Below are 24,288 nucleotides of genomic sequence, written 5' to 3'. Positions count from 1 at the left end.
TGTTTGTCCAATGAGTAAAGCGGCCATCCAGGGCCTTAAAACCAGGCCTTAGTTCCACCTGGAGGGCATCTGCTCCCGCCGGTTCCACAGTAGTAAAGCAACCAGCTCCGCCACTCTCAGTCACTGGTATGTTGGTGTTTTCTTCAGGGCCTTTAGTTATATTGAATTGTAGGCACCGTTACTTAGGGTCAAGGCGGACCATTGCCCATGCCGCTATAGAGATGCTGCTGTGAAGATGCATGGGTGTACAGCGTGGGCCGGTGTGAGGCGGGCGGCATCCCCCAATTGCCCTATGGTGCCAGCCGAAAGGGAGTATGCTGGGCAGCTCTGCCATGCGGTCCACTGTGTATAAAGGGGATGGGAGCAGCAGCGAAATTCCGGCAGCGCCAGGTTCTGACCCCCGGCACACTTGAGCCACTGGGCCAAGTCAGTCCTCCTGCTAGCCGAGGTCACCGCATTAATAGATTCTGATCCGCAGCAGTGCTCAGGGGGTCTCAAGCCCATCAAGGAGGGCATGGTGCCGTAGGCTGGTCAATCACAGCCCGCCATCCTTCAGGCCACTGTCCACGAGCCAGCAGAGCAGATATCTCCAAGCAAAGTGGTGAGTATCTGAGAGGGCAGGGGGAGGCAGGGTGAGGAGATCAGAGGCCACGATCTATTCCCTGTCTCGCCCGTGGTCCCTGTCACTGCAGGGTCTCTGGGGACAATGCAGGCCAGCTTACCTTAGAGTTGGCGTGATCTCCTCTAGTGGCCGCTCCTCCCTCGAACTCCGCCGCTCTCAGTGGCGCTCCGGTCAGCAGTCAGTCCACTCCCCCATCACGTGCGCAAGGTGGGGTCTTCTTCCTGTCCCTCTACAGGAACTTCGTCAGCCAGTCCGGGGAGCTCCGACTAATGCGCAGCAGGGCCATGCACCCAGCCCAGGCCCAGTCGGCAAGAGCACCCGCCTATATGATGCTCAGCAGTACAGGCGGTTTGGGCTAGTTTTCTGGCTTCTGGCAGTGTGTGCCCCACACAGCCGCCAATATAACTGGCAACGCCTGCAGGCAGGACGGCGTTTGTTAAATGAAGAGTACAGCAAGGATTGCGGGAAGGCTGGTGGAGCTTCAATGCTACACGGCCGCCATCTTGGTTGGCAGCTTGGCCACGCCCCCTCTGCTCCTATCTTTAACAGCTTGAAGCTGCTGGTTGAGTGCAATTGCCAGCATATTACCTATATATGCACCGTAGTTTTTTTTTTTTTTTCAAATCTTTTTTTATTGAAGATTAGATAAAATTGAAAATAAAGACAGTACAATAAATCTTCCAGAATATAGATGGATATAGCATTGGCAAAAAGACACCCACAATAATCAAATCAAAGAAGGAGGAAAAAGAGGAGAGATAAAAGGAGGAAAGAAGAGAGAGGACAGATGTACCCATGTGTCACTAGCAATTGGTATACAGGAGCCTGGGTCGCGGTGTAGGCAACAATAAGTACACAGCCAAGCATATACATTAAAACATATTAAATTCTATATAGACAGGCAATCCGTTGAGGCGTGCATCCGTTGAGGTGTGCATCATGGGGGCTCACAGTGGGAGGATGATGCAAAGTGGGAGGATGATGCATCCAGGGAGGCCCACAGTTTGTTGTTCGAAGGCTTCCACGTGGTCGACTGTAGTGCCGGGTTTTCCGCCCCTCTCAAGAAGGAAAGCCATTCCAGCCACATTTTAAAGTTGACTTCATTAAAATTTTTCCACTTATATAGAATGACCTTACACGCCAATGTCAACATGATATCAAGCAATTGTCTGTCATGGATGTCCGGCAATTGTGTTTCTAAAGGGCCTAAGATGACATATACAAATTCCTGCACAGGTGAGATTCCGAATACCTTATGCACCGTAGTTTTATCTTGAGTTTAGCAGATGCACATTGCACTTTTTAATATACATGGTCACTTTTTTTTAGGAATGGTTTTTGTTATTGTGTCTAAATTAATTTGTTGTATTTTTATGTGTATGTACATTTATGACCTTGAATGTCTAGATAAAGTTTTTTTGAACTGAACTGAACATAATGCTTTTTTGCACTTTCAATAACAAAGTTATTATCTAAAAACAGTAATCAGGTGAAGTGGCAAGCAGCTCTGCTGTGAGTAAACTTTACATGATCCTGGTGCTTTACAATGAAATCACATCACTGCATCATTCAGTTAAACTGTATGTAAAACCAATCTTTCTTCAAATGAACTGTACTGGGATCTTCGCTTCCCTCTTAATATATCTCTGCTGCAACATGTCTCGGTGGTGACCCCCAACTGCTCTCTCACCATTGCTGTCAGCCCGCCCTCCCATGGACTACGTCACCAGGGAAACAAGCCTGTTGTTGGCGCTGTGCAGACAGCCGGGGCAGAGGCCCCTTTAAAGCTTAAATAAACATCCTAATAACTGGGCTCCTCCTAAGAGATGTTTCTCCAAATAGAGTTTTATTATTTAAAAATAGCTCTGCTTGTGCTCCTTGTTTCATGTTGAATCACACAAGAAGGGGTGGGGGAGCAGCTCCTACACCAGCCTCAGCTCTGCTGCTGGTGGGTGGCAGAAGGGGGAAGGTAAGTTGGAAGTCAAACCAGCCTCAGATCTGCTCCTCCCCAGAGAGAGAAGTACGGGAAGAGCCTCTGTGTGAAGCGGGCCTGCAGGAAGGAGTAGAGAAGCTCCATGGAGTCAGCATTGTATAGGGACAGCCGCCCCCCCTCGTAGTCCAGATACACCCCCAGCTTACGGGGCTTCTTACGAGGAGACAGAAGGGTCTCAGGAGACGTGACAGCCAAGTATTGACCATTACGCCCCCCCACAGCCCAGACTCCCCCTTCAGGTGACCATGTGAAGCGTCCCTTCCTGTTCACGGTTTCTGCTGCGACCCCCACCTCCCACGCTCCCCCCTCCTGCAGCGGCTGCACCTCCCAGTAATGTGTGCCGAAGGTGAAACCCTGGCTCCCCAGCACACAGGGACAGAAGGAGGTGAATCTTTTGGGGGTGTCCGGCAGAGGTTGTGCTGTGCCTGTCCGTCTCGCACGTCTCCCCCCCTCAGACAGGAGAAGCAGAGGATGAGATGTGTCAGGATCCAGAGTCACCATCACTGCAGAGAAGAGATTCAGAATTAGAGATTTAATTACACAAATACAGTTGTTTTATATTTCAACATATGTTTCATACGAATAATTTAAGGCAAAGCTGAAAGGAGAACCGTGTCCCGTGCAGAACGTTTTTGTTGTAGCAGGAGCACCGCAATCATGAGGTGCTGCACTTGAACAGTGGAGTCTGTGTGTGTGTGTGTTTTGGGGGGGGGGGGGAGTGTGGAAAATGACAATGTATATGTACATAAGCGGTGTTCATTTGTGTTCACCATACCCCTCGCTGTAAGCAGAACGAATACCGCGAAGCATTGACCGCATCATCCCGCCAGCATAGGCCCATGCATGCACGCATGTACATTTTGATTGCCATGGCCTCTCTGCCCACTCCCGATAGCCAGCGTCTCTCTCTCCCCCTCACTCCCCAGCCTCGCAAACATCCCCGACAGCCCCCGGTCTCTCCTGCTTGGGTCATAAACGCACCTCCAGCGCGACCCTGCTGTCTCCGAGCCACATCCCGTGCTGAACCCCCCTCACTCTTTCATCTCATTCATAGAACAGGCCCTTTTGATAACCTCTTCCTCCCTGCCCGATTGTCCGGCCTGACCCCAGGCCATCACCTAGCTCAACAGATGCTGTTTATTGCCCACTACAGTAGGACCTCTCCCCACATCAAAGGAGCGGGGATTAATCAATGCCTTCACACCCCTAGATCCGACCGATCGCCCACATTCCTGTTCCCAGCGGAATGTCCAGCTGCGCGATAGCCATCATGCTGAGATTTGGGTGGGGACCTCTACTGTAGATATGTGTGAGAACGGGCCTGAACCGGGCATTCCAAAGATGCCTTTTTGAACTTCAAAGCAATACCACGGATGTCATAAATGTACTAAAGCCATAAACCTGTGTATAAGAGGCCAGGCCTCAGAGATGCGGTTAGAGCACCTCTTGAAGACATTGTGCGCGTGTCCGAAATGACAGGCTCTCCTCATGAGAAATAAAAATCTGCTCTTGCACTCCCGCTTCCAGCGCCCGTCTCTTTATTTGGTAACTGATCAAAATGGGAACTAAGAGGCGTCTTGTGCCAGCAGCCTGGGCATCGGTTGTAATTTGGGCTGTTTTTCCTCAGGAGGGGAGGGGAGGGTAGTGGAAACCAGAACTACACAGCATTGTGATTACACACTGCTGTACTAGATGTGTATACTATCAAGCGCAAAGTCTACTTACTGCCGTACAAAGTACACTGTGTGGTAGGGCGCAGTGTACTATACAGTACACTCAGCTAGACAACACTATACTACATACACAGGAAACTGTACTACGTAGTGCACTGCACAACAGCACGTTACACAACACTAGAAACAATGCTAGACATTGTACTAGGCCACACAATGTGCTAGACAGAACATGATACTAGGTGGAACACTACAATGAACACGCACAGTACTAGACGGTAGACTGTTAGACAGTACCGGTTACTCTGTGTACTACGTGAGACAGTGAGACGGACAGTACAGTGTTAGACAGTACAGGGTACTTCTTGGGATATTGTGATAGACAGTACTTTGTTCTAGTCAGTGCACTGCCCTGGCAACCACACTGCACACTATACTCTAGAAAACACTGCCCATAACAGCTAATTTCACTTAAACTCATATGGCACTATCATGCACACTGCACTACAAACACTGAAACAGACAGAACATTGTACTACATAGTACACTGCATCACAATATGCTACACCAAACACTGTGTTGATCACCACACTACACTACACAGAACACTGCAATAGACAGGACATGGTACTAGACAGCGCACCGCTCAACACAACACGCTACACCTCACCAAACACTGTACTAGGCAACACAAGTACATTTTAATAGACGATGCACAGTACTATATAAAACACGGCATTTGCAAACACACTGCACTACATGGTACACTGTATTAGACAGTGCAGTGCCTTAGTGAGCACACTCCATCAGACAGTAAACCATCCTAGATGATACACTGCACCAGAAAGAACACTGCACTTCACAGTACACTATCATAGCTGCCACAGACCACTAGACAACACACTACACCACAGAACAAACTGTACTAGACCGCACACTATGAGAGTGCCTATTAAACTAGAACGCACACAAGATAAAGCAGGACTCTGTGCTAAGCAGACACTATACTACAACACACTGGACTAGACAGCATATTATATTAGACGCAAAAAGGTAATAGCCTGCCCACTGTACTATATAATACACTGCAGAAGAACACCTCTTGCATTAGGCAGAACACAGACCTGACAGGTAGCATTGCACTACAGAAAACACTGCACTAAATAGGAAATAGTGCTACACAGCACTGCACTAATCAGCGCACTATACTACAGCATGCCCTGAGCTCGAAAGAATTTTCTTTGAGCAGGGCAGGTACTGTCATGTACTGAGTATCTGCACTTCTTTAATGTGTACCAGCCAGCCCTTCTCAGTCAGCATACTACACTGGATGGTACAGTGTGCTATAAGGTATAATGTGCTAGTAACTAGACAGTACACATTGCAAGACAGCACACTGCACTGCGCTCGGCATAACACTTTAATAGATAGCAACCCGTAGTAGACAGTACATTTCCATCACACCACACACTGCACTACCCAGAACTAGACAGTTCACTGCATCAGATTGCACATTAATAGACAGTAAACTGTATGGAAGGGCCCACTAGCCAGTATATTTCACGCAGTAAACTACACTCGCTATCACACTGCACTACACAGTGTGCTGTACTAAACTGTTCACTGCAACAGACTGTACACTATTAGACAGCACAGAATATATCAGAGAGCGCAGTACAATGCACACAGAAACCTACATCAGCTAGCACGCTACACCGTACTAGACAGTACACTCCATCACAGAGCACACTACGGCACTCTCTGCACAAGCAGCACACAGTGCTAAACAGCAAATGGTAGTAGGCAGTACACTGCGCTGGAGAGCACACTGTGCAAACCAGCACGGCACTAAACATCAAAACACTGTGCTAGAGGGCAAAATGTACCAGAAAAACAGCACAGATGGTATTCTGAAGGTATACTGTAATGGACAGCTAAACTGCACCATGCGCTCACCAGCATGCAGTGTCACGTAGTGCACTGCACTAGATGGTATTCTGTAATAGACAGCTAAACCACACAGTGCACTAGACCATACATTGCATTAAAAACACACTGTGCACTTCAACAGATGGTACACTGCACTAGACAGCACAACACACTAGACAGCACGCTTGGGGGAGGAATGTCCTCTGCATGGTCAACTGGCATGTCTCCCTGCTCGGAGGGCCCAACTGAATGCACATCTAGTACATCAAGTCCAATGTTTGCTCTGCCATCGTGCTAATGAACAAGTTACTTACCTTCGGTAACGCTTTTTCTGGTAGATACAATATCTGCCTGTGGATTCCTCACCTTGTGAATACCCCCTGCGTCAGCAACATTCGGAAATTCTTTTTTCGTAGCCTCGCGCCGACGTGGTCTCCTGACGTCATAGAGACACGACCTCGCTCGCGACTCCGCTGACGTCACCGACGCCTATAATAGGCCCACGCCGGCGTGATGACATCAGTTCCGCCCTTTTTTCCGTGCCATCGAGGCACACGGACGGACCAATGACAGTAGAAATATACAAGTATACATAGTACACAATACTCAAGGCAAAACACACAGTGTTAAGCAAAAGCAGGAAAGCAATTGAAACATTTCCTTGACAACAAAATATATATACATTACATTACAGTAACTCTGGCATAGAAGAGTGGACAACGGGGAGGCGGGTGGGTCAGTGAGGAATCCACAGGCAGATATTGTATCTACCAGAAAAAGCGTTACCGAAGGTAAGTAACTTGTTCTTCTGATAGATACATCTGCCGTGTGGATTTCTCACCTTGTGAATACCCCCTGCGTCAGCAACATTCGGAAATTCTTTTTTCGTAGCCTCGCGCCGACGTGGACTCCTGACGTCATAGAGACACGACCTCGCTCGCGACTCCGCTGACGTCACCGACGCCTATAATAGGCCCACGCCGGCGTGATGACATCAGTTCCGCCCTTTTTTCCGTGCCATCGAGGCACACGGACGGACCAATGACAGTATAAATATACAAGTATACATAGTACACAATACTCAAGGCAAAACACACAGTGTTAAGCAAAAGCAGGAAAGCAATTGAAACATTTCCTTGACAACAAAATATATATACATTACATTACAGTAACTCTGGCATAGAAGAGTGGACAACGGGGAGGCGGGTGGGTCAGTGAGGAATCCACAGGCAGATATTGTATCTACCAGAAAAAGCGTTACCGAAGGTAAGTAACTTGTTCTTCTGATAGATACATCTGCCGTGTGGATTCCTCACCTTGTGAATAGAGTCCCACAGCAGTCCCCACTCCCGGAGGAGGGTGTCCACTCTTCTAAACCAGGAAATCCTGAAGGACAGAGCGAGCAAAGTGGCCGTCCCTCCTCACTTCGGAATCCAAGCAGTAATGCTTCGCGAAAGTGTGGAGGGAAGACCAAGTTGCCGCCCTACAAATATCCTCAACAGGTACACCTCTAGCCAATGCTGAGGATGAAGACTTAGCTCTTGTAGAATGAGCCCTTATACCCTCTGGTGGTTCCTTACCGGCCAAAGAGTAGCAGATCTTTATGCAGAGGACGATCCATCTCGATAAAGTTCTTTTATGGACCGCTCTTCCTTTCTTGCAGCCAGCAAATCCAACGAAGAGCTGGTCTTCCAAACGAAAGTCCTTGGATCTGTCCAAGTAAAAGGACACCGCCCTCTTAGGGTCCAGACGGTGCAGTCTCTCTTCCTCCTTGGAAGGGTGAGGGGGAGGATAGAAGGTAGGAAGGGTAATGGACTGTCCTAGATGGAAGGGAGTTACCACCTTAGGCAGAAAAGCAGCCCTGGTCCTAAGAACCATTCGATCAGCATGAATGGTCAGGAATGGGGGCTTGGAACTAAGAGCTTGAAGCTCACTAACCCTCCTTGCCGAGGTTATTGCAACCAGGAAGACTGTCTTAAGGGTAAGAAGCCTCATGGGACATTTGTGGAGAGGCTCAAAGGGAGCACCCATCAAAAAGGTCAATACAAGATTCAAATCCCACTGAGGCACAATAAAAGGTGAAGGAGGAACATATTAGTGAGACCCTTCAAAAACCTTAAGACCACAGGAGACTTAAAAAGAGAAGGCTGGTCAGGCAAGCAGAGAAAAGCCGACAGCGCCGACAGGTAACCCTTTACCGTGGCAACCGCAAGACCCTGCCGCGCCAAAGAAAGGGCAAACTGCAGAACATTAGACAAATGGGCCTTCAAAGGATCAACAGACCTTTCCCCACACCACGTGACAAATTTCGACCATCTATAAGAATAGATGGACTTAGTGGAGTCACGCCTGGCTGACAAGATGACATCCACAACGTCAGGCGGAAGGGAAAAGGAATTCAGGTTGCCCCGTTCAATCTCCAGGCATGAAGGTGCAATGTCTGGAGGTGGGGGTGTAGAACCTGCCCCTCCATCAGAGAGAGGAGGTCTGCCCTGAGAGGGAGACGGAGCGGCGGGTGAGAGGAGAGGTGGAGTAGATCTGTATACCACACCCTTCTTGGCCAATCCGGGGCGACCAATATGACTTGGGCCCGGTCTTGGCGAATCTTCCTCAGAACCCGAGGAATCAAGGGTATGGGGGGAAACGCGTAAAGGAGTTGACCTCTCCAACTCAACTGAAACGCGTCCCCCAAGGCTCCTTGCATCGGATACTGGAGACTGCAGAAAGACAGGCAGTGCGCATTCTCGTGAGTGGCGAACAGGTCCACCCGAGGAGTCCCCCACATCCGAAAGATGTCGTGAACCACCTCCGGGTGAAGCCTCCACTCGTGGTCGGCAGAGAACTGCCGACTGAGACTGTCTGCACGAACGTTCAACACACCGGCCAGATGATTCGCCATCAGACAAACCTGATGGTCCTGAACCAGGACCAGAGACGCAGAGCCTCTCTGCAGAGACACTGCGACCCTACCCCTCCCTGCTTGTTGACGTACCACATCGCGGTCGTGTTGTCCGTTAGGACCTGAACAGACTGACCGCGAAGGGAAGGGAGGAAGGCCTTGAGCGCCAAACGTATCGCCCGCAATTCTAGAAGGTTGATGTGAAGCAACCTTTCCTCTGAGCACCCCACCCGAGAGTGGATGCATCCGTTATCACCGTGGCCACCGATGGGGGAAGTTGAAAAGGCTTTCCTTGGGACAGATTGCCTTCCACGCCCCACCAAGACAGATCCGCTGCAGCTTCTCTGGAGATCCTCACTGACTCCCTGAGATCTCCGTTGTGCTGATACCACTGCTTGCGGAGGCACCACTGGAGCGCCCTCATGTGCCAGCGTGCATGGTTGACCAACAGAATGCATGAAGCCATCAGACCGAGCAGGCGAAGGACCTTCAGGACTGGAACGACCGCTCCATTGTAAAATAAAGGAATCATCTCCCGTATGTTGCGAATCCTTTGAGGGGGAGGGAATGCACGACATACGGTTGTGTCCAGTACCGCACCTATGAACAGGTTGCGCTGGGAGGGCACCAGGTGAGACTTGGGTACATTTATTGAAAAACCCAACCTGTACAACAACTGGGTTGTCTCTCGCAAATGATGGAGCACTCTCTCTGACGACTCTGCCTTGATCAGCCAGTCGTCCAAATAATGGAACACTGGAATCCCTGATCTCCTGAGATGCGCCGCCACCACTGCCATCACCTTGGTGAAGACTCGAGGCGCAGTAGTAAGTCCAAACGGAAGGACCGCAAACTGGTAGTGCTGCGATCCCACCGTAAAACGGAGATATTTCCTGTGCGACTTCAGGATTGGGATATGAAAGTAAGCATCCTGCAAGTCGAGCGACACCATCCAGTCTTCTTCTTGCAGCGCCTGAAGAACCTGAGCAAGGGTGAGCATCTTGAATTTCTCCTGCTTCAGATAGAGATTCAAGATCCTGAGATCCAGGATCGGACAAAGCCTGCCATCCTTCTTCGGAATCAGGAAATACCGGGAGTAGCACCCCTGACTCCTTTCCTGCTCTGGGACCACCTCTATCGCACCTTTTCTTATCAGAGTCAAAACTTCCTCTTGCAGAAGTGACAGATGCTCCTCGGAGCAATACCCTTGGCAAGGAGGGAAATTGGGAGGGAATTCCCGAAAGGGAAGGGCATACCCATTTTCTACAAGATTGAGAACCCAGGGGAGGAGCCAAGCTCGCGTCCGCGATGGCCGCGTTTTAGCTCGGCTCCGTTCGCTTTCCTGTCTGGGACGTCTATCCTGTGTCTTATCCTGCCCCGGGAAGTATTCTTTGATAGACTATGGAACTACGACATTTCGCAGGCACTTACCGTTTGATCCGTTTGTTCCTGGGTGCCGCGGATCCTGCGCTGCACCCTTGTCTGCTTCGGGGCCTCCGGAGCGAGCGGCCCTGACACTCCTCGGCGGCGCCCGGGCGGGGCGAAGCGCTGTGGCCGGCCATTGGTGGCGGTGTGGGCTCGGTCGGAGAGGCCGATGTGCAATTAGACCGGTTACGGCTATCCGGGCCTGGTCCGGCGGTCCTGCAGCCTGGTGTTGGGGCGCTGCCTTCCATGGACGGGGTTGACCGTGTATGTGGCTCGTCTCCCCTTTGTTCTCCGGTCCGGCCATTTTGAGTCCCTCCGCCCGGACTCGGAGAACGGAGCCGGCGGCGTGTGGGGAGCCGGCGACCCGCCTTCTTCTGGTGGCCCCCCTTCCTGCTCTGGTGGTGACTCTGCTGGTGGTCGGCTGTATCCTGTTTGCCCCGCTGGTGGCCGGACGGGGGGCGGAGATTGCAGCGGTCCCGCCGGGCTTCTAAGATGGCGGCCGGCCCCATGTCTCTCGGCCTGGCCGAGACTGGCGACGCTGGTCCGCCGCATGGCACGTTTGCTGAATGCCGTAAAGGTGAGCCTACGCTTGGCGACATCCTCGCCGCCTTGCGCTCCTGGAGTGCTCCCATGGCCGCACCTATCATTGACCTGGAGGAGGACCGTTTTGCCGGGCCTGCTGGGCCCCCCCCGGTGTGTGCGGCTTCATCTCTGTTGTGTGCTGCTGGAACTTTCCTGGAGGTCGTGAGCCCGGTGGCTGCCGCCGATGTGGATGTACGGATGTCCGCTGCCCTCATTCATCCGGTGCTCCCCCCTGTGCAGGGGGTCCGCCGGCCGGGTCCCGTCCGGACCGGCCTCGTTGGTTCTCCCTTTCCTTTTTTGCCTCGAATGGCCGAACGAAGGTCCTGTGATTGCTCCGCCGGATCGGCTTTCCTCATGTCGTCGTCGGAACTGTGCCTGCATTGCCTGAGGTGGTTGCTGTCCTTTCCTGTTCATCCGGGTCGCAATCGGTATGACTTGTGTGGATTGACGATCGGACTCCCTGTTATTCACCTCCTGTTCCACATGATCTGGTTCCTTGTGCGTTGGACGACTACAGCTTGGGATAGACAAGGACAGGGTTGAGATGAACTTGCCTCGGTGGACTATTATCTTGCGGTATGGTCGGATGATCCGTTTGTAACTGTATGACTATGTTCGATTCTCCTTCATGTTCCTGGAACTTATCCTTGTGCTTACTATCTTCCCGTGGGCTCTGAGTATTTTCGGACGGGGGGGTGGGAACTGATGGTTTTGATTATATGGCTCCTCGCCCGTCGTTTTTTCCCTGTTTTCTCTTCTTCTTTTTGTCTTTGTGGTTCTTTCTTTACTTTTCTCTCTTCTATATTTCGGGTTCTGATTAGGGCGACAGGCACGCTGCCGGGGGGTAGGCCATAGCCTTCTGCAGGGGTGCAGGGTGGGATGTGCGGGGTGGGGGGGGTCTGTCATGTTGTTTTCCCCCTTTTTTCTTTTTTGGTTCTATGGCTCTTATGTATCCACTTTTTTCGGGACGCGGTGTCGGCATGTGGCCCCCTGGGGTGTTTTTGCTAGCATGGGCCTTCTGGTATTCCTGCCGTCACGGTTTACTACGCATTCATTACTCCTGTTACCACTAGTTCCATGTGCCGGTCTATTCTTGAGTGCCTCGTTAGCCGTGGGGCGCGTGCAGTGATGCTGCGTTCTTACTCCTCCCCCCCCTTTTTTTCCGATGTCCTTTTCCCCTTTTTCCCCCTCTCCCCCTTTTCTTTTTTTTCTTTCCTCCCCTGGGTTGTTGTAGCAGAGGGCTCTTTGTTTTGCAAGCCTAATTTTAGTTTTGTGTATCATTGTGTGTTCTCGTAGTGGTGGGTGGGCGCTGGGCAGCGGTTGCAATTGCTTATTACTGTGGGACTCACGTTCTGCCTTTGCTAAAATGTAACTGTTCTTTTTGAATTTTCCTGTGATCTGTACTTCTGCTTGCTCGCGGCCCGCCACGGCCCTCTGGACTTTACGGATTGCCATTATTCTGCTATACCCTTTCTTCTATTATAAAATCAACCTTCTCTTATCCTGCTTGTGGTGGCTGCTCGGTGGCTTTTCGCCTTTGCTTTCCGTATGGATTGCTGTGATATCCTGTTGGAGCTTCTGTACTGCCTGATATGTTTCTTTCATTGTGGTGGCCGGCCCGATGGGTTGTAGGCCCGTATCTGTGAGCGCTTTCTGTATAATAAAGGTTTAAAAAAAAAAAAAAAAAAAATATTGAGAACCCAAAGATCTGACGTAACCGATTCCCAATCCTGTAGAAAATGGGTAAGCCGACCCCCAACCGGACCCACATGATCCTGAATGTCGGATCTAGGGCTGCTTTTCAGGGGCAGGGGGGTTGGAGGAAGTGGAGGAGGAAGAGGCCTGACGTCCACGAGGAGGAGCTCTCTGCTTTCCCCTATATGTCCTGTACAAGGAGTTTTGCTGCTGCTGCTGTTGCTGCTGCTGCTGCTGCTGGCCTTGCCGGAAATTCCGAAAGGAAGAGCGGCCAAAACCCCTGAATCTTCTGCCAGTTGAAGAGCCTCTCACTTGAAGACCCAAGGATTTAGCAGTCGCCCTGCTATCTTTAAACCTCTCAAGGGCTGCATCAGCCTTCTTCCCAAAGAGGCCTGAACCATCGAAAGGAAGATCTAATAATGTCGCCTGAACATCAGCCGAAAAGTCAGAAGATTTCAACCAGGCAGACCTCCTAGTAGCGACAGCAGTGCCCATAATGCGCGCCACAGAGTCTACAGTATCCAAACCGCTCTGAATGACCTGGCGAGCCGCCGCCTGAGCGTCAGAGATGACTTCCTCAAAATCCTTCCTGCTGTCATCAGGAATTTTTGGAACAAGAACACGCAAAGAGTCCATCAGAGCGTGTAAATAGCTCCCCATCAAGCAAGTGGCATTTGATGACTTCAATGCCATACTGGCAGAGAAGGACTTCTTTGCCACCTGATCCTGCTTCTTTGCCTCCTTCTCAAAAGGAACCTGAGGGAAAGCACCAACGTTCTTTTTGGAGCATGCAGCCTGAATGACCAAACTCTCCGGTGAAGGGTGAGAGGTTAAAAAGGCAGGATCCTCAGGGGCAACCCTGTATCTTCTGGCTACACTTTTAGAGACAGCTGGAGCCGACAAAGGTTTTTCCACACCTCTAGAATGGGCTCTGTCAGAGCATCATTGAAAGGAAGAAGAGGTTCCACCACTGAACTCGGAGAATGCAATACTTCAGTCAGAATATTAGATTTGAATTCTGCTGTAGGCAAAGTCAACTTAAGGAGACTGGCAGCCTTCCTCATAATTAAATGATAGGGTTGAACGTCCTTAGAAGGAGTGCTAGAACCGGAGGGTAACTCCCACTCTGGAGAGAAATCCAGGCTTCCTGCGTCCGCCAAATCCTCAAAAGCATCTTCATCCAATTCACCCTCTTCAACGTCAGATTGTGAATCCAAAAACCTCCTTTCATCCAGAAGGCGTTGAGCCTCTCTTCTGGATCTCATCTTGACTCGTTTTGCCATCGGATCCACCACCGGCTCCGACGGATTCGGAATCGACGTCGGGATCGAACCCGAAGGCTCAGAGGGATGTGTTCGAGGACGACTCGGAGCCGGCGAAGCCGGAACCGGCGTCGACGGCTTCGGTGGAGCCGGAAAATGCCACGGCGGCGTCGGAGCCGGCATGTAAGGCATAAACGGAGCCGGAGGGTAGGAGTGAGGGACTCCTAAGCTAAAAGCTAAAGGACCCATGGGACCCGAAGGTGCACCAGAGGGGGACCACGCCCTCGAAAAGACTCCGTACATCGCGTTGAGAAACGCAGAAGGGTCCTGGCCTGGGGCAGGAAATGGTGGATGAAAACCTTCAGGCCTGTCCAGAGGAGCGTTCGGATTCGGCTCACCTAAGGGCGCGGAACCCCCATCCTCACGAAGCTCCTCCTCATCTCGGGCCGGGGACGGCGCCGGAGACGGACTAGGAGCCGGATTCGGAGACGGAGCCGGAGACGGCGCCCGTGACTCAGAAGGGGAGGCCTCACCTTCAGGTTCTGGATCCGAAACATCAACGGTCACCACCTTCGAACGTACCTTCTTCGGTGACCTCGACCTCGATCCCGACTCCTTACCAGAACGACGTCGGGACTCATGTCTCCTCTTCTTATGTTTCCTCTTTTTTGAAACACGATCAGAAGCCGACTTCGAAGACGACCTTCCTCGAGATCCAGACCTCGACCTCGACTTCGACCTCACCCTTCGAGAACGAGACCTCGACGACTTCTCCTTTCCAGCTTTCATCTTAGCCACCAGCAGCTTCGCCTCTCTCTCAGGGCCTTCGGGTTCATCTTCTTACACGAAGAGCAGTCATCCACATCATGGTCCGAGCTCAAGCACCAGATGCAGTCGCTGTGAGGGTCGGTGATGGACATCATTTTGCCACATTCTCTGCATGGCTTAAAGCCGGTCTTTTTAGAAGACATTGTCGAAGAAACAGGATACAGAGAAGCAGAAAAAGGTAATAATATAGGCAACAAAGTATCCGTTGGCTACAGAGATTCCCGATAACCGTTAGCGTCGACGACGCGGAAAAAAGGGAACTGATGTCATCACGCCGGCGTGGGCCTATTATAGGCGTCGGTGACGTCAGCGGAGTCGCGAGCGAGGTCGTGTCTCTATGACGTCAGGAGTCCACGTCGGCGCGAGGCTACGAAAAAAGAATTTCCGAATGTTGCTGACGCAGGGGGTATTCACAAGGTGAGGAATCCACACGGCAGATGTATCTATCAGAACTAGTGTTTGTGCAGAAGCCTCAGCCTTTCCCTGCCTATGTGAGGATCTACATCTCCACTGTAACCTGGAGAGGCTCGCCAAGCGTGCCCTCATGGACGGCAGTGGACTACGGTGTCTGTCCTGGGTATAGTGCGAAAGACGACTGTAGGAAATGACCACTTTTTGTGTGATGTCGCCCCAAATTTGCCGTATCTGGTGGTGTTAAGACTATGTGCACTTTACCTGTCCCAAATAGGACTAAAGTGCCCGTGCTCCCCATTTACAAATGTAGAAAGTGGCTTAAACTTGATTGGCACAAGTATCTTTTCTATAAGGTATATGGTGTAAAAAAAAATCCCTGTCATGGTAAGTTGAATGCCACCTGTTGCTGCAGCACCTATTGTGCCACACATACACAACAGTAACAGAGAAAACATGGCTTTTAGCCTACCATGTGTGGCCTGACAACAGCAGCTTGAACCCTGGTGCAAAGACCTGTCAAAATTTACCTTTTGACAAGCAGGAAAACCGAATTTTAAATATTAAATAAGTCATCCCTAAGCACGCCTTGCTGCTAACAGGTTAGACTGTACAAGATTTAAGAATGGAACTGTTACATGGTTCATACAAATTTATTAGGACTGTGTATTACATCAACAAAACTTCATAATACAGAGACAGAGTCTTATAATATCAGCAAATGTTGATTTGGCTAGCTCACAGTAGCTCCTAAACCTCCAGAGTCGTAGATCCTGTTGGCAGCCCGGAACATCATCACTCTTATTCCAAAGGAATTTGTGGAAACAGATCTAACCCTTGTGTTGATCACTTTTATATACCCAAGGTATTACAAAGAGAAGAAACAATAATACATTTTCAAAGATTTATTGAACGGATCTAATCCTTGTAGCAAAACACAAACTGGTATTATAAAACAGATGAAATACCTCATTATAAGCATTATTATAATGGTGAAAGAACAATTGTTACTTACCTGTAAACAGGTGGTTCTCCAGTATTGGTGTCTTTCATAGATTCACATGCTTGAATATTCCCCGTCGTCGAAGTGGGAGTCCCACGGTAAATAAAATAGCAATAATGCTAAATATATATAAATATATATAAACATAATATAAGATAAAGAAAGGAAATACAACTGAAAACCTCTAAAAATGATTCCTACATAGGAATGCAAGGTAAAGAGAAAAATCATTTGTAACACATTAGTGTCATTATGTTAGTCCAAATTACAGCCAATCAGGCGCCAGCACCCTCTAGAACCTTCTCCTCAGAAGCTCAAGCCCTCAGATTTTCGTAGCACAAAGTAACCAAGAGCGTATGAGGAGAAGAGAGCCTCTGAGGGGAGGAGGGTGGGTCGCATGTGAATCTATGAAAGACACCAATACTGGAGAACCACCTGTTTACAGGTAAGTAACAATTGTTCTTCTCCAGTATTAGGGGTGTCTTTCATAGATTCACATGCTTGAATAGAAAGCAGTAACCTCCGAGAACTGAGATTGCTAGGCATAGCAAGAAGAAATCAAGACAGTACTAATAATAATACAGTCATATAACACATCATAGCAATCGTAGGAAACACAAGGAGGAGGGAACAGAGGCTCACCTTACTGAAAAAGATGGCGAAGCACTGCCTGTCCCACTGCGGTATCCGCTTCATTGATGGCATCCAAACACTAATGTTTGGTGAAGGTGTGCCTGGTGGACCATGTCGCTGCACGGCAGATCTGATGGAGTGGCACACCAGCAAACAAGGCGGTGGATGAAGACATCGCACTCGTAGAATGAGCCCTCACTGAAGACTGCAATGGTTTGCCCGCTTGTTGGTGGCAGAAGGCAATGGCTGAAGAAAGCCACTGGGCAATAGTCGGTTTGGAAACAGGATGTCCCTTGCGCAGTCGTTCGTAGGCAATAAACAGTTGGTCGGACTTGCGTAAGGGGGCTGTTCTGGCAATGTAAAATTTAAGGCATCGTTTGATGTCCAAAGAATGCAAGCGCTGCTCCGCCGGAGACTGTGGGTCCGGAAAGAAAGTCTTGAGGAACACAGGTTCATTCAAATGAAAATCCGTAGGTACTTTAGGTAGGAAGGAGGGGTTAGTGCGCAGCGCCACTCCGTTAGGTTTGAACTGAAGATAAGGCGGCCTGATAGTGAAAGCGTGAAGGTCGCTCACGCGACGAGATGAGGTCAAAGCCAAAAGAAGTGCAACCTTCCAGGTGAGGAATTTGAAATCCGCTTTATGGATAGGCTCAAATGGTGACTTCATAAGCTGAGATAGTACCACATTGAGGTGCCAAGATGTAGGACGACGCCGAACAGGTGGGAACTTGCGGAAGAGCCCTTTGAAGAATTGACGTATGATCCGTGATGAACAGAGGGAAGAAGAGCCATCATGTCGGAAACGAGATATTGCAGCTAAGAAAACTCTCAGCGTGGCATGAGAGAGCCCTGATTGAGCGAGGCTCAAGAAGAATGGAAGAAGCTGCTCAGGAGTGGAATGGATGGGATGGATATTGGCTGTGGCGCACCAATGACAGAATCGCTTCCACTTGAGTTTGTAAGTCTTGACGGTAGACGGAGCCCTGGCATGAGCTAGGATGTCTCTGCATTCCTGGCATATGTTCAAGTCAGCGAACTCAAGGTGCTCAGGTTCCATGCCCACAATTGTAGCGTGGAGGGGTCCGGGTGGCACACTTGGCCCCTGTCCATCATTAGGAGGTCTGGACGGGGACGCAGAGGAATGGGCTCGCACTGGGACAGCAGAAGCAGTTCCGAAAACCATGCCTGCCTGGGCCAACGAGGTGCGATCAACAGGATGTGGCAGGGCTGCCTCCGCATTTTCCACAGTACCCGCGGTATTAATGGGAGTGGCAGAAAAGCGTAGGCGAATAGATCGCACCAGTCGATCAAAAGGGCATTCCCGCAGGACCCGGGGTGGGGATGCCAACTTGCATAAGACGGGCATTTCCGATTCTCCGGTGTTGCAAAGAGGTCTAGATCTGGGTGACCCCACTGGCGAAACACAAGATCTAGAGTCGGTTGGTGCAGTTCCCATTCGTGTGTCGAGGAAGTGGACCTGCTCAGAGAGTCCGCCAGGAGGTTAGACACGCCCAGAAGGTGGACAGCTGTCAAGGTGATGTGATGGCGGAGAGCCCAATCCCAGATCGACTGGGCCAAGCGGGACAGATGTGGAGACTTGGTCCCTCCCTGTTTGTTCACGTAGTGCATACTGGTGGTATTGTCCGTCTGGATTAGCACTGACTCCCCGTGAACAACCGGGAGGAAGGACTTGAGCGCTAGAAAGATCGCCATCAATTGTAGCCTGTTGATATGCCACGTGCGTTGCGTCGGCGTCCACTTGCCTTTGATGGATAAGCCCTGGAGATGAGCTTCCCACCCCTCCAGGGAGGCGTCCGTCGTCAGCGTAAGATCTGGAGCATGAACGAGGAAGGACATTCCCCTTTTCAGATTCGAGGGCTGCGCCCACCAAAGCAGGCTCCTTCTCATGCGAGCTGTGACGGCAACTAGGTCGTTGAAGGACCCGGAGACCTGACGCCACTGTAAGTCCAGTTCTTCCTGAATGGGACGGGTGCGCAACCTGCAATTTGGGATCAGTGCGATACAAGATGAAGCCATTCCCAAGAAGGACTTTAACGTCCGAACAGAAACGGACTGTTTTCTTTGAATGAGGGAGACCAGACGAAGGATCTTCTGACGTCGCTCGTTCGAGACGAACGCTTTTGAGAGCTGCGCGTCTAGGATCGCTCCCAGAAAGGTTATGGTTTGCAGAGGCGCAAACTGTGACTTCGACGTTGATGGTCAACCCCAGAGGCTGAAACACTTGCTGGCAAAGACGAGTGTCCTGACCCAGCTGATGGTGGCATTGAGATTTGAGCAGGCAATCGTCTAGATATGGAAAGATTTGCACTCCTTGTAGACGCAGGTGAGCCACCACAGGGGCCAGTACCTTCGTGAACACACGAGGAGCTGATCGCAGTCCGAAGGGCAGAACTTTGAATTGAAAATGCATTGGTCCCACCTTGAAACGCAGGTACTGGCGATGGTGTTGGATTATTGGGACATGAAAGTATGCGTCTTGAAGGTCTATGGTGGTCATGAAATCCTCGCTGGATAGAAGACGCAGGATTTCCAGTAACGTCAGCATGTGGAACGATTGTGACTTTAGGAACTGGTTGAGAGCCCTCAAATCCAGAATGGGTCGCCAATCTCCGGTCTTCTTGAGTATGAGGAAGAATCAAGAGTAAAAACCCTTTCCTCTTTGATGTTTTGGGACCACTTCGACTGCACCTTTTAAAACAAGAAGACGGACCTGATGGTAAACCTCCTCGAGATGTGGAGGAGGCGGGCCACGAGGTGGCGTGCAAGGTGGAATCTCTACAAAATCCAGGGAATGACCCCGTTTGACAATGTCCAAAACCCAGCGGTCCGAGGTGATCGAGGACCACTGAGAATAAAACAGAGAGATTCGTCCTCCAACACTTTGGGGGTGACAAAAGTCATTGGCGTTTTGTATTGGATCCACGATAGGAAGACTTTCCTCTGTATGGTTTGGAGGGCTGTTGACGAGACTGCTGATTGGGCGTGTAACGTTGGCCGCTCTGATTGTAGGAGCGGTATTTTTGGCCACCTCGAACGTTGGAAGAAGTGCCGTGTCCGCGCGCACCTCGAAAGGACTGCTTCCGAAACTGTAACGTGCCCAAAGACTTTGCCGTACCGGTGTCTTTCTTAATGGACTCAAGGGCGTCATCGATATGGGATCCGAATAGCGATTCCCCACCATAAGGCATGTCCAGTATTTTGGATTGGACTTCCTGCCGGAAGGAGGTGGACTTCAGCCAGCCTTGTTGTCGGAGTGCAGCCGCACTTGCAAGCAGACGGAAACCTGTGTTAGCAATATCGATTGCACAGTTTATCATTTCCTCCGATGCCCTCTGACCATCGCGAAGAATCTGTTGGGCGTCAGCCTTGGAAGCATCAGGTATGAGTGCCATGAAATCTGCAATGTCTGACCACATCTGCCGGTCATAACGTCCTAAGATGGCTAAGGCATTGGCTGCCCGGACAGATGTTGAAGCCATCGTTGAGAACTTGCGGCCAATAGCATCTAAGCGTCGACCCTCTCTATCCGGAGGGGCTGTGATTTGGGACGCTGGATTCCGTGCTCTACGCTGTGCGGCCCGAGTTACCACAGAGTCCGGCTTGGGGTGAGAAGTCAGGCAAGCTGGAGAACCAGTTGGGGCCTTGTACTTTTTCTCAAGGCGCGGTATCTGAGCAGGTAAGGAGTTAGGAGCATTCATGAGTTTAATTCCCTCCTTCCAAACGAAATCGATGATAGGGATTGTGTGTACCTGCTTATAAGGTTTATCTTTAAAATCAAAGAAAACAGTCCTCCTCGCGTTGTGATCGTGGTAATTTGAAACGCTGAGCCGCTTTATCCATTAAAAGGTGGAAGCTGGTGATATCTACAGGTGGGGATTCACCCGAGTTCCCAGGCAGAGGAGAGGGCGTCTGTGCCCGATAATCATCCCATTCAGCCATATCCTGGTCGCCTGCATCGTCATCCGAGTTGTCAGGGACCTCTCCGTCCTCCCATTCTGGGACCGCCTCATCATCCGCATCCTGCGGGTAAACAGAGGTATGGATTCGAATTGACGTCTGAACTTGAGACAAAGTTGTAGGTGGTAAGACAGGCGGCAAAGAAGGTGGAGGTAGTGACACAGGAGCAGGAGATTGTACAGGTGTGGTCTGCGGTGTTGCAGGAAAACGGCGGTTGTAATCGTCCAGCATATGTTGGAGATTAGAGATCAAAGTTAAGGGAATGGTAGCGATAGGAACTTGGACCAACTGCTCTCCTTGCCGAGACTCTTGGTCTCCGCCATCGTCGTCAGAATCAGAGTCTTGACATTTAATTATTTAATCAGAGGGACTATGTGCCGCCCCAAAAGTGTCCCCTTCATGCTCCGAGTCCGTGTCATGCTCAGATGTAGTTGCAAACATCGGAGAAGGTGGTTGTGGCTCTGGATCAGAGATCTGTTGGCAGGGAACCGCAGTGCGACTATGAGAAGGTTCAGAAGTCTTCAATGGCACTAACGGCAAAGAGGCAAACGAAATCGGTGCCGCCGTCGACATTCACGCCGACGAGACTGACTTGGCTGTCGACGAAGGTAATTTTGGAGTAGTCTTCGTCGACGGGCGATCCACTGTATACGAAGTCGTCGACGGGGCCGTCGTCGAAGCTGGTAGAGTCTCCGTAGACGGAGTCTTCATCGACAGGGCTTTGGTCGAAGGTGTCTTCGTCGACGAGACCTTGGTCGACGGTGTCTTCGTCGACGAGACCTTGGTCGACGGTGTCTTCGTCGACGAGAGCTTGGTCGACGGAGTCGTCGACGACGATCTCTTCAGGTCTGCCGTCGAGGAGGATTCTCTCTTCTTCGTCGACGAGGAGATGGAAATCGTCGACGGAACAGGTGTAGATGACAACGAAACCCTCGTCGACGTGTAGGCTGTCGACGATACCGTCGTCGACGACGAGAAGGCTGAAGTGGTAGTCAGCGTCGTCGTCGAAGATGCAGGCAATGCTGTTCTCATCGTCGGAACGCTCGTAGACGCTCCCGTCGACGGCGGAACCTTAAGAGGCGTGGAAACACCTCGAGAGCCAGGTCTCGTGGGCGTAGAAGTGGTAGGAGTGGCAGAAGACACCACAGGAGCCAGAGTCAAGGCCAATTTAGGCTTTTTGAGGAAAGGAGATGGAAACTCCTGAACACTACCACGCTTAGAGGCTGCTGTGGAAAGACCAGATTGTAAACTTTCTGCATCAGACAGTGCAGAATCCTTGTCCTTAAGACGTTGCAGCCAAAGGAGAAGACGGCCTTCTCGGTCTTTAAGAGTCTTAGTAGAAAAGGTTCTACAGAACTTGCAGCTGACAGCCTCATGATCAGGGTATAAACAGTAGATACACTTCTGGTGGGGGTCCTTTTCAAAAAGGCGTAGCTTCCCACAAGAAGAGCAAGGTCTGAATAAAGACTTCTTACTTGACATGTTGAGATAAACACTGGAAACTAGATGAGTAGAGTTGAAAACTGAGCAGAGCTCAGGGAGACTCCCTTCACACGACGTGCGGTAGAAAATCTGAGGGCTTGAGCTTCTGAGGAGAAGGTTCTAGAGGGTGCTGGCGCCTGATTGGCTGTAATTTGGACTAACATAATGACACTAATGTGTTCCAAATGATTTTTCTCTTTACCTTGCATTCCTATGTAGGAATCATTTTTAGAGGTTTTCAGTTGTATTTCCTTTCTTTATCTTATATTATGTTTATACATATTTAGCATTATTGCTATTTTATTTACCGTGGGACTCCCACTTCGACGCATGGGAATATTCAAGCATGTGAATCTATGAAAGACACCCCTAATACTGGAGAAACAAAATTGTTAATTGTTCCTAATATTACTCCTACACTAAGAAAGCATGGTGGGAGTACTTTTCTACCAGACCCAGTTGGAATGATCTCACCCAATACCTAGGTGTAGATCTCAGGAGGCCAGCTTCAATGTATTAACAAATGCACTGCATCTCAGTGTGCAAGCATGCTCACATTTGCCTGCGCAGCTATCTTCTTTCTTAGGATGAATGTCTAGGCCTGTGGAGATGCATTTAATTTCCAGCTCTCCGCAGGATAACTCTGGTATGAAGTGCCACTCACCCAATTCAAAATGGACACTGTTAAACAATAAAACAACAGCCTTATCTCATTCTGCCAGAGACGCAGAAAAGCACCTTTACTTAGTTTGAGCAAAAAAAGAGTCATCTCCTAAGAGCACTAAACAAAGCATGGATAGCTGTTCTTATGTTTGTCCCTGAAACCAACTGTACCGGACTTCTTATTTATTCTTGCATGACATTCGCTTGTGCAAGTGAAAAACATGTTAAAAACACCATCTTAAAAAGATGGTAGGTTAAGGATAAATAAAATGGGGGCTAAATGTAATCCCTATAACAGAACATGTGTGACATTAGAAATGGCATGTTCCTTCAACGACCTGGCCCAATACGACATGGGCGTTGGTTGGCACATTGGAAAAGGTCAAGTATAGATTATATACTTTAACCTATAGGTGAGCCACTGAGTCTCGGGCCGTGGGCGTCCCTTGCATAGTGGGCGGGGTTTGGGATTCCAGCGGGATCATGAGCCCTTTGAGTCGGTTTCTTTTGGACAGGTCCACGGGAGACTGGAGTCTTTTTCGAAGGGAGCAGTTGTACTAGGGTTTCAGAGATCGCTGGCTGCAAGACAGGAGCAGGTTCGCAGGAGACAGGCCGGTATGGGCTGGGGCCAAAGCAGTCATCGTCTTCAGTCATCTCTGCAGGGAAGTCTAATGTCTTAGGTCGTCGCAGATCAAGTTTCTAGTTTTAGGGGAGTAGCAGGTAGGGCCAATGGGCACCTTACCGGAGGGGACTACTCCCTCATTATTCCAACCTCCTGTGGGAGTGGACATAGACATAGCCCCGATTGGAGGGCTCTCCCATTCTCAAGATGGTGGGGACTGAAAGATGTGCTTCATCTCGCCTCCCCCACCTGAGGGCTGGAGCTAGCAGAGGTGGGCACACCTCCTATACTCCTAAGTTTTCCTGCCCAAAGTGGGAGTGTAAACAAACCGGGGGATGTCATCTGCTGCTAGCAGCAGATGCTAGGGGTCGTGTTTACAAAGGCGGCAGGCCTTTGGAACTTCCCCTTCGAACACTGGCCCATCCTGGGAGAGGAGGTGCGACACCTCTGCCCAGGATGTGCATTGTTTCTGGCCCCAGAGAGCAGAGGCTCCCTACCCAAGTGTCCAGAAACATGCCTGGTGCTGGCTGGCTGGCTGCCAACAGCCGGTCAGAGACCACACCAGGGTTGGAAGAATTCATGGTACCA

General features: G+C 50.3%; 1 protein-coding gene across 1 annotated transcript in view; it reads right to left on the bottom strand.

Moving 5' to 3' along the window:
* Positions 1 to 2,449: 2,449 nt before the first annotated feature.
* The window catches only part of LOC144754188 (E3 ubiquitin-protein ligase TRIM39-like), a 174,323-nt gene continuing 152,484 nt past the window's right edge, over positions 2,450 to 24,288 (bottom strand). The window contains exon 5 of the mRNA XM_078641771.1: positions 2,450 to 3,118. Within this exon, the coding sequence (XP_078497897.1) occupies positions 2,604 to 3,118 (515 nt within the window). The 3' untranslated portion in view covers positions 2,450 to 2,603. The remainder of the gene's footprint in view (positions 3,119 to 24,288) is intronic.

This window comes from Lissotriton helveticus, chromosome 5_1, assembly GCF_964261635.1.
Source record: "Lissotriton helveticus chromosome 5_1, aLisHel1.1, whole genome shotgun sequence".
NCBI lineage: Eukaryota > Metazoa > Chordata > Amphibia > Caudata > Salamandridae > Lissotriton > Lissotriton helveticus.
Note: the sequence above shows the minus strand (reverse complement) of the source record. Positions and strands in the feature narration are given on the sequence as shown.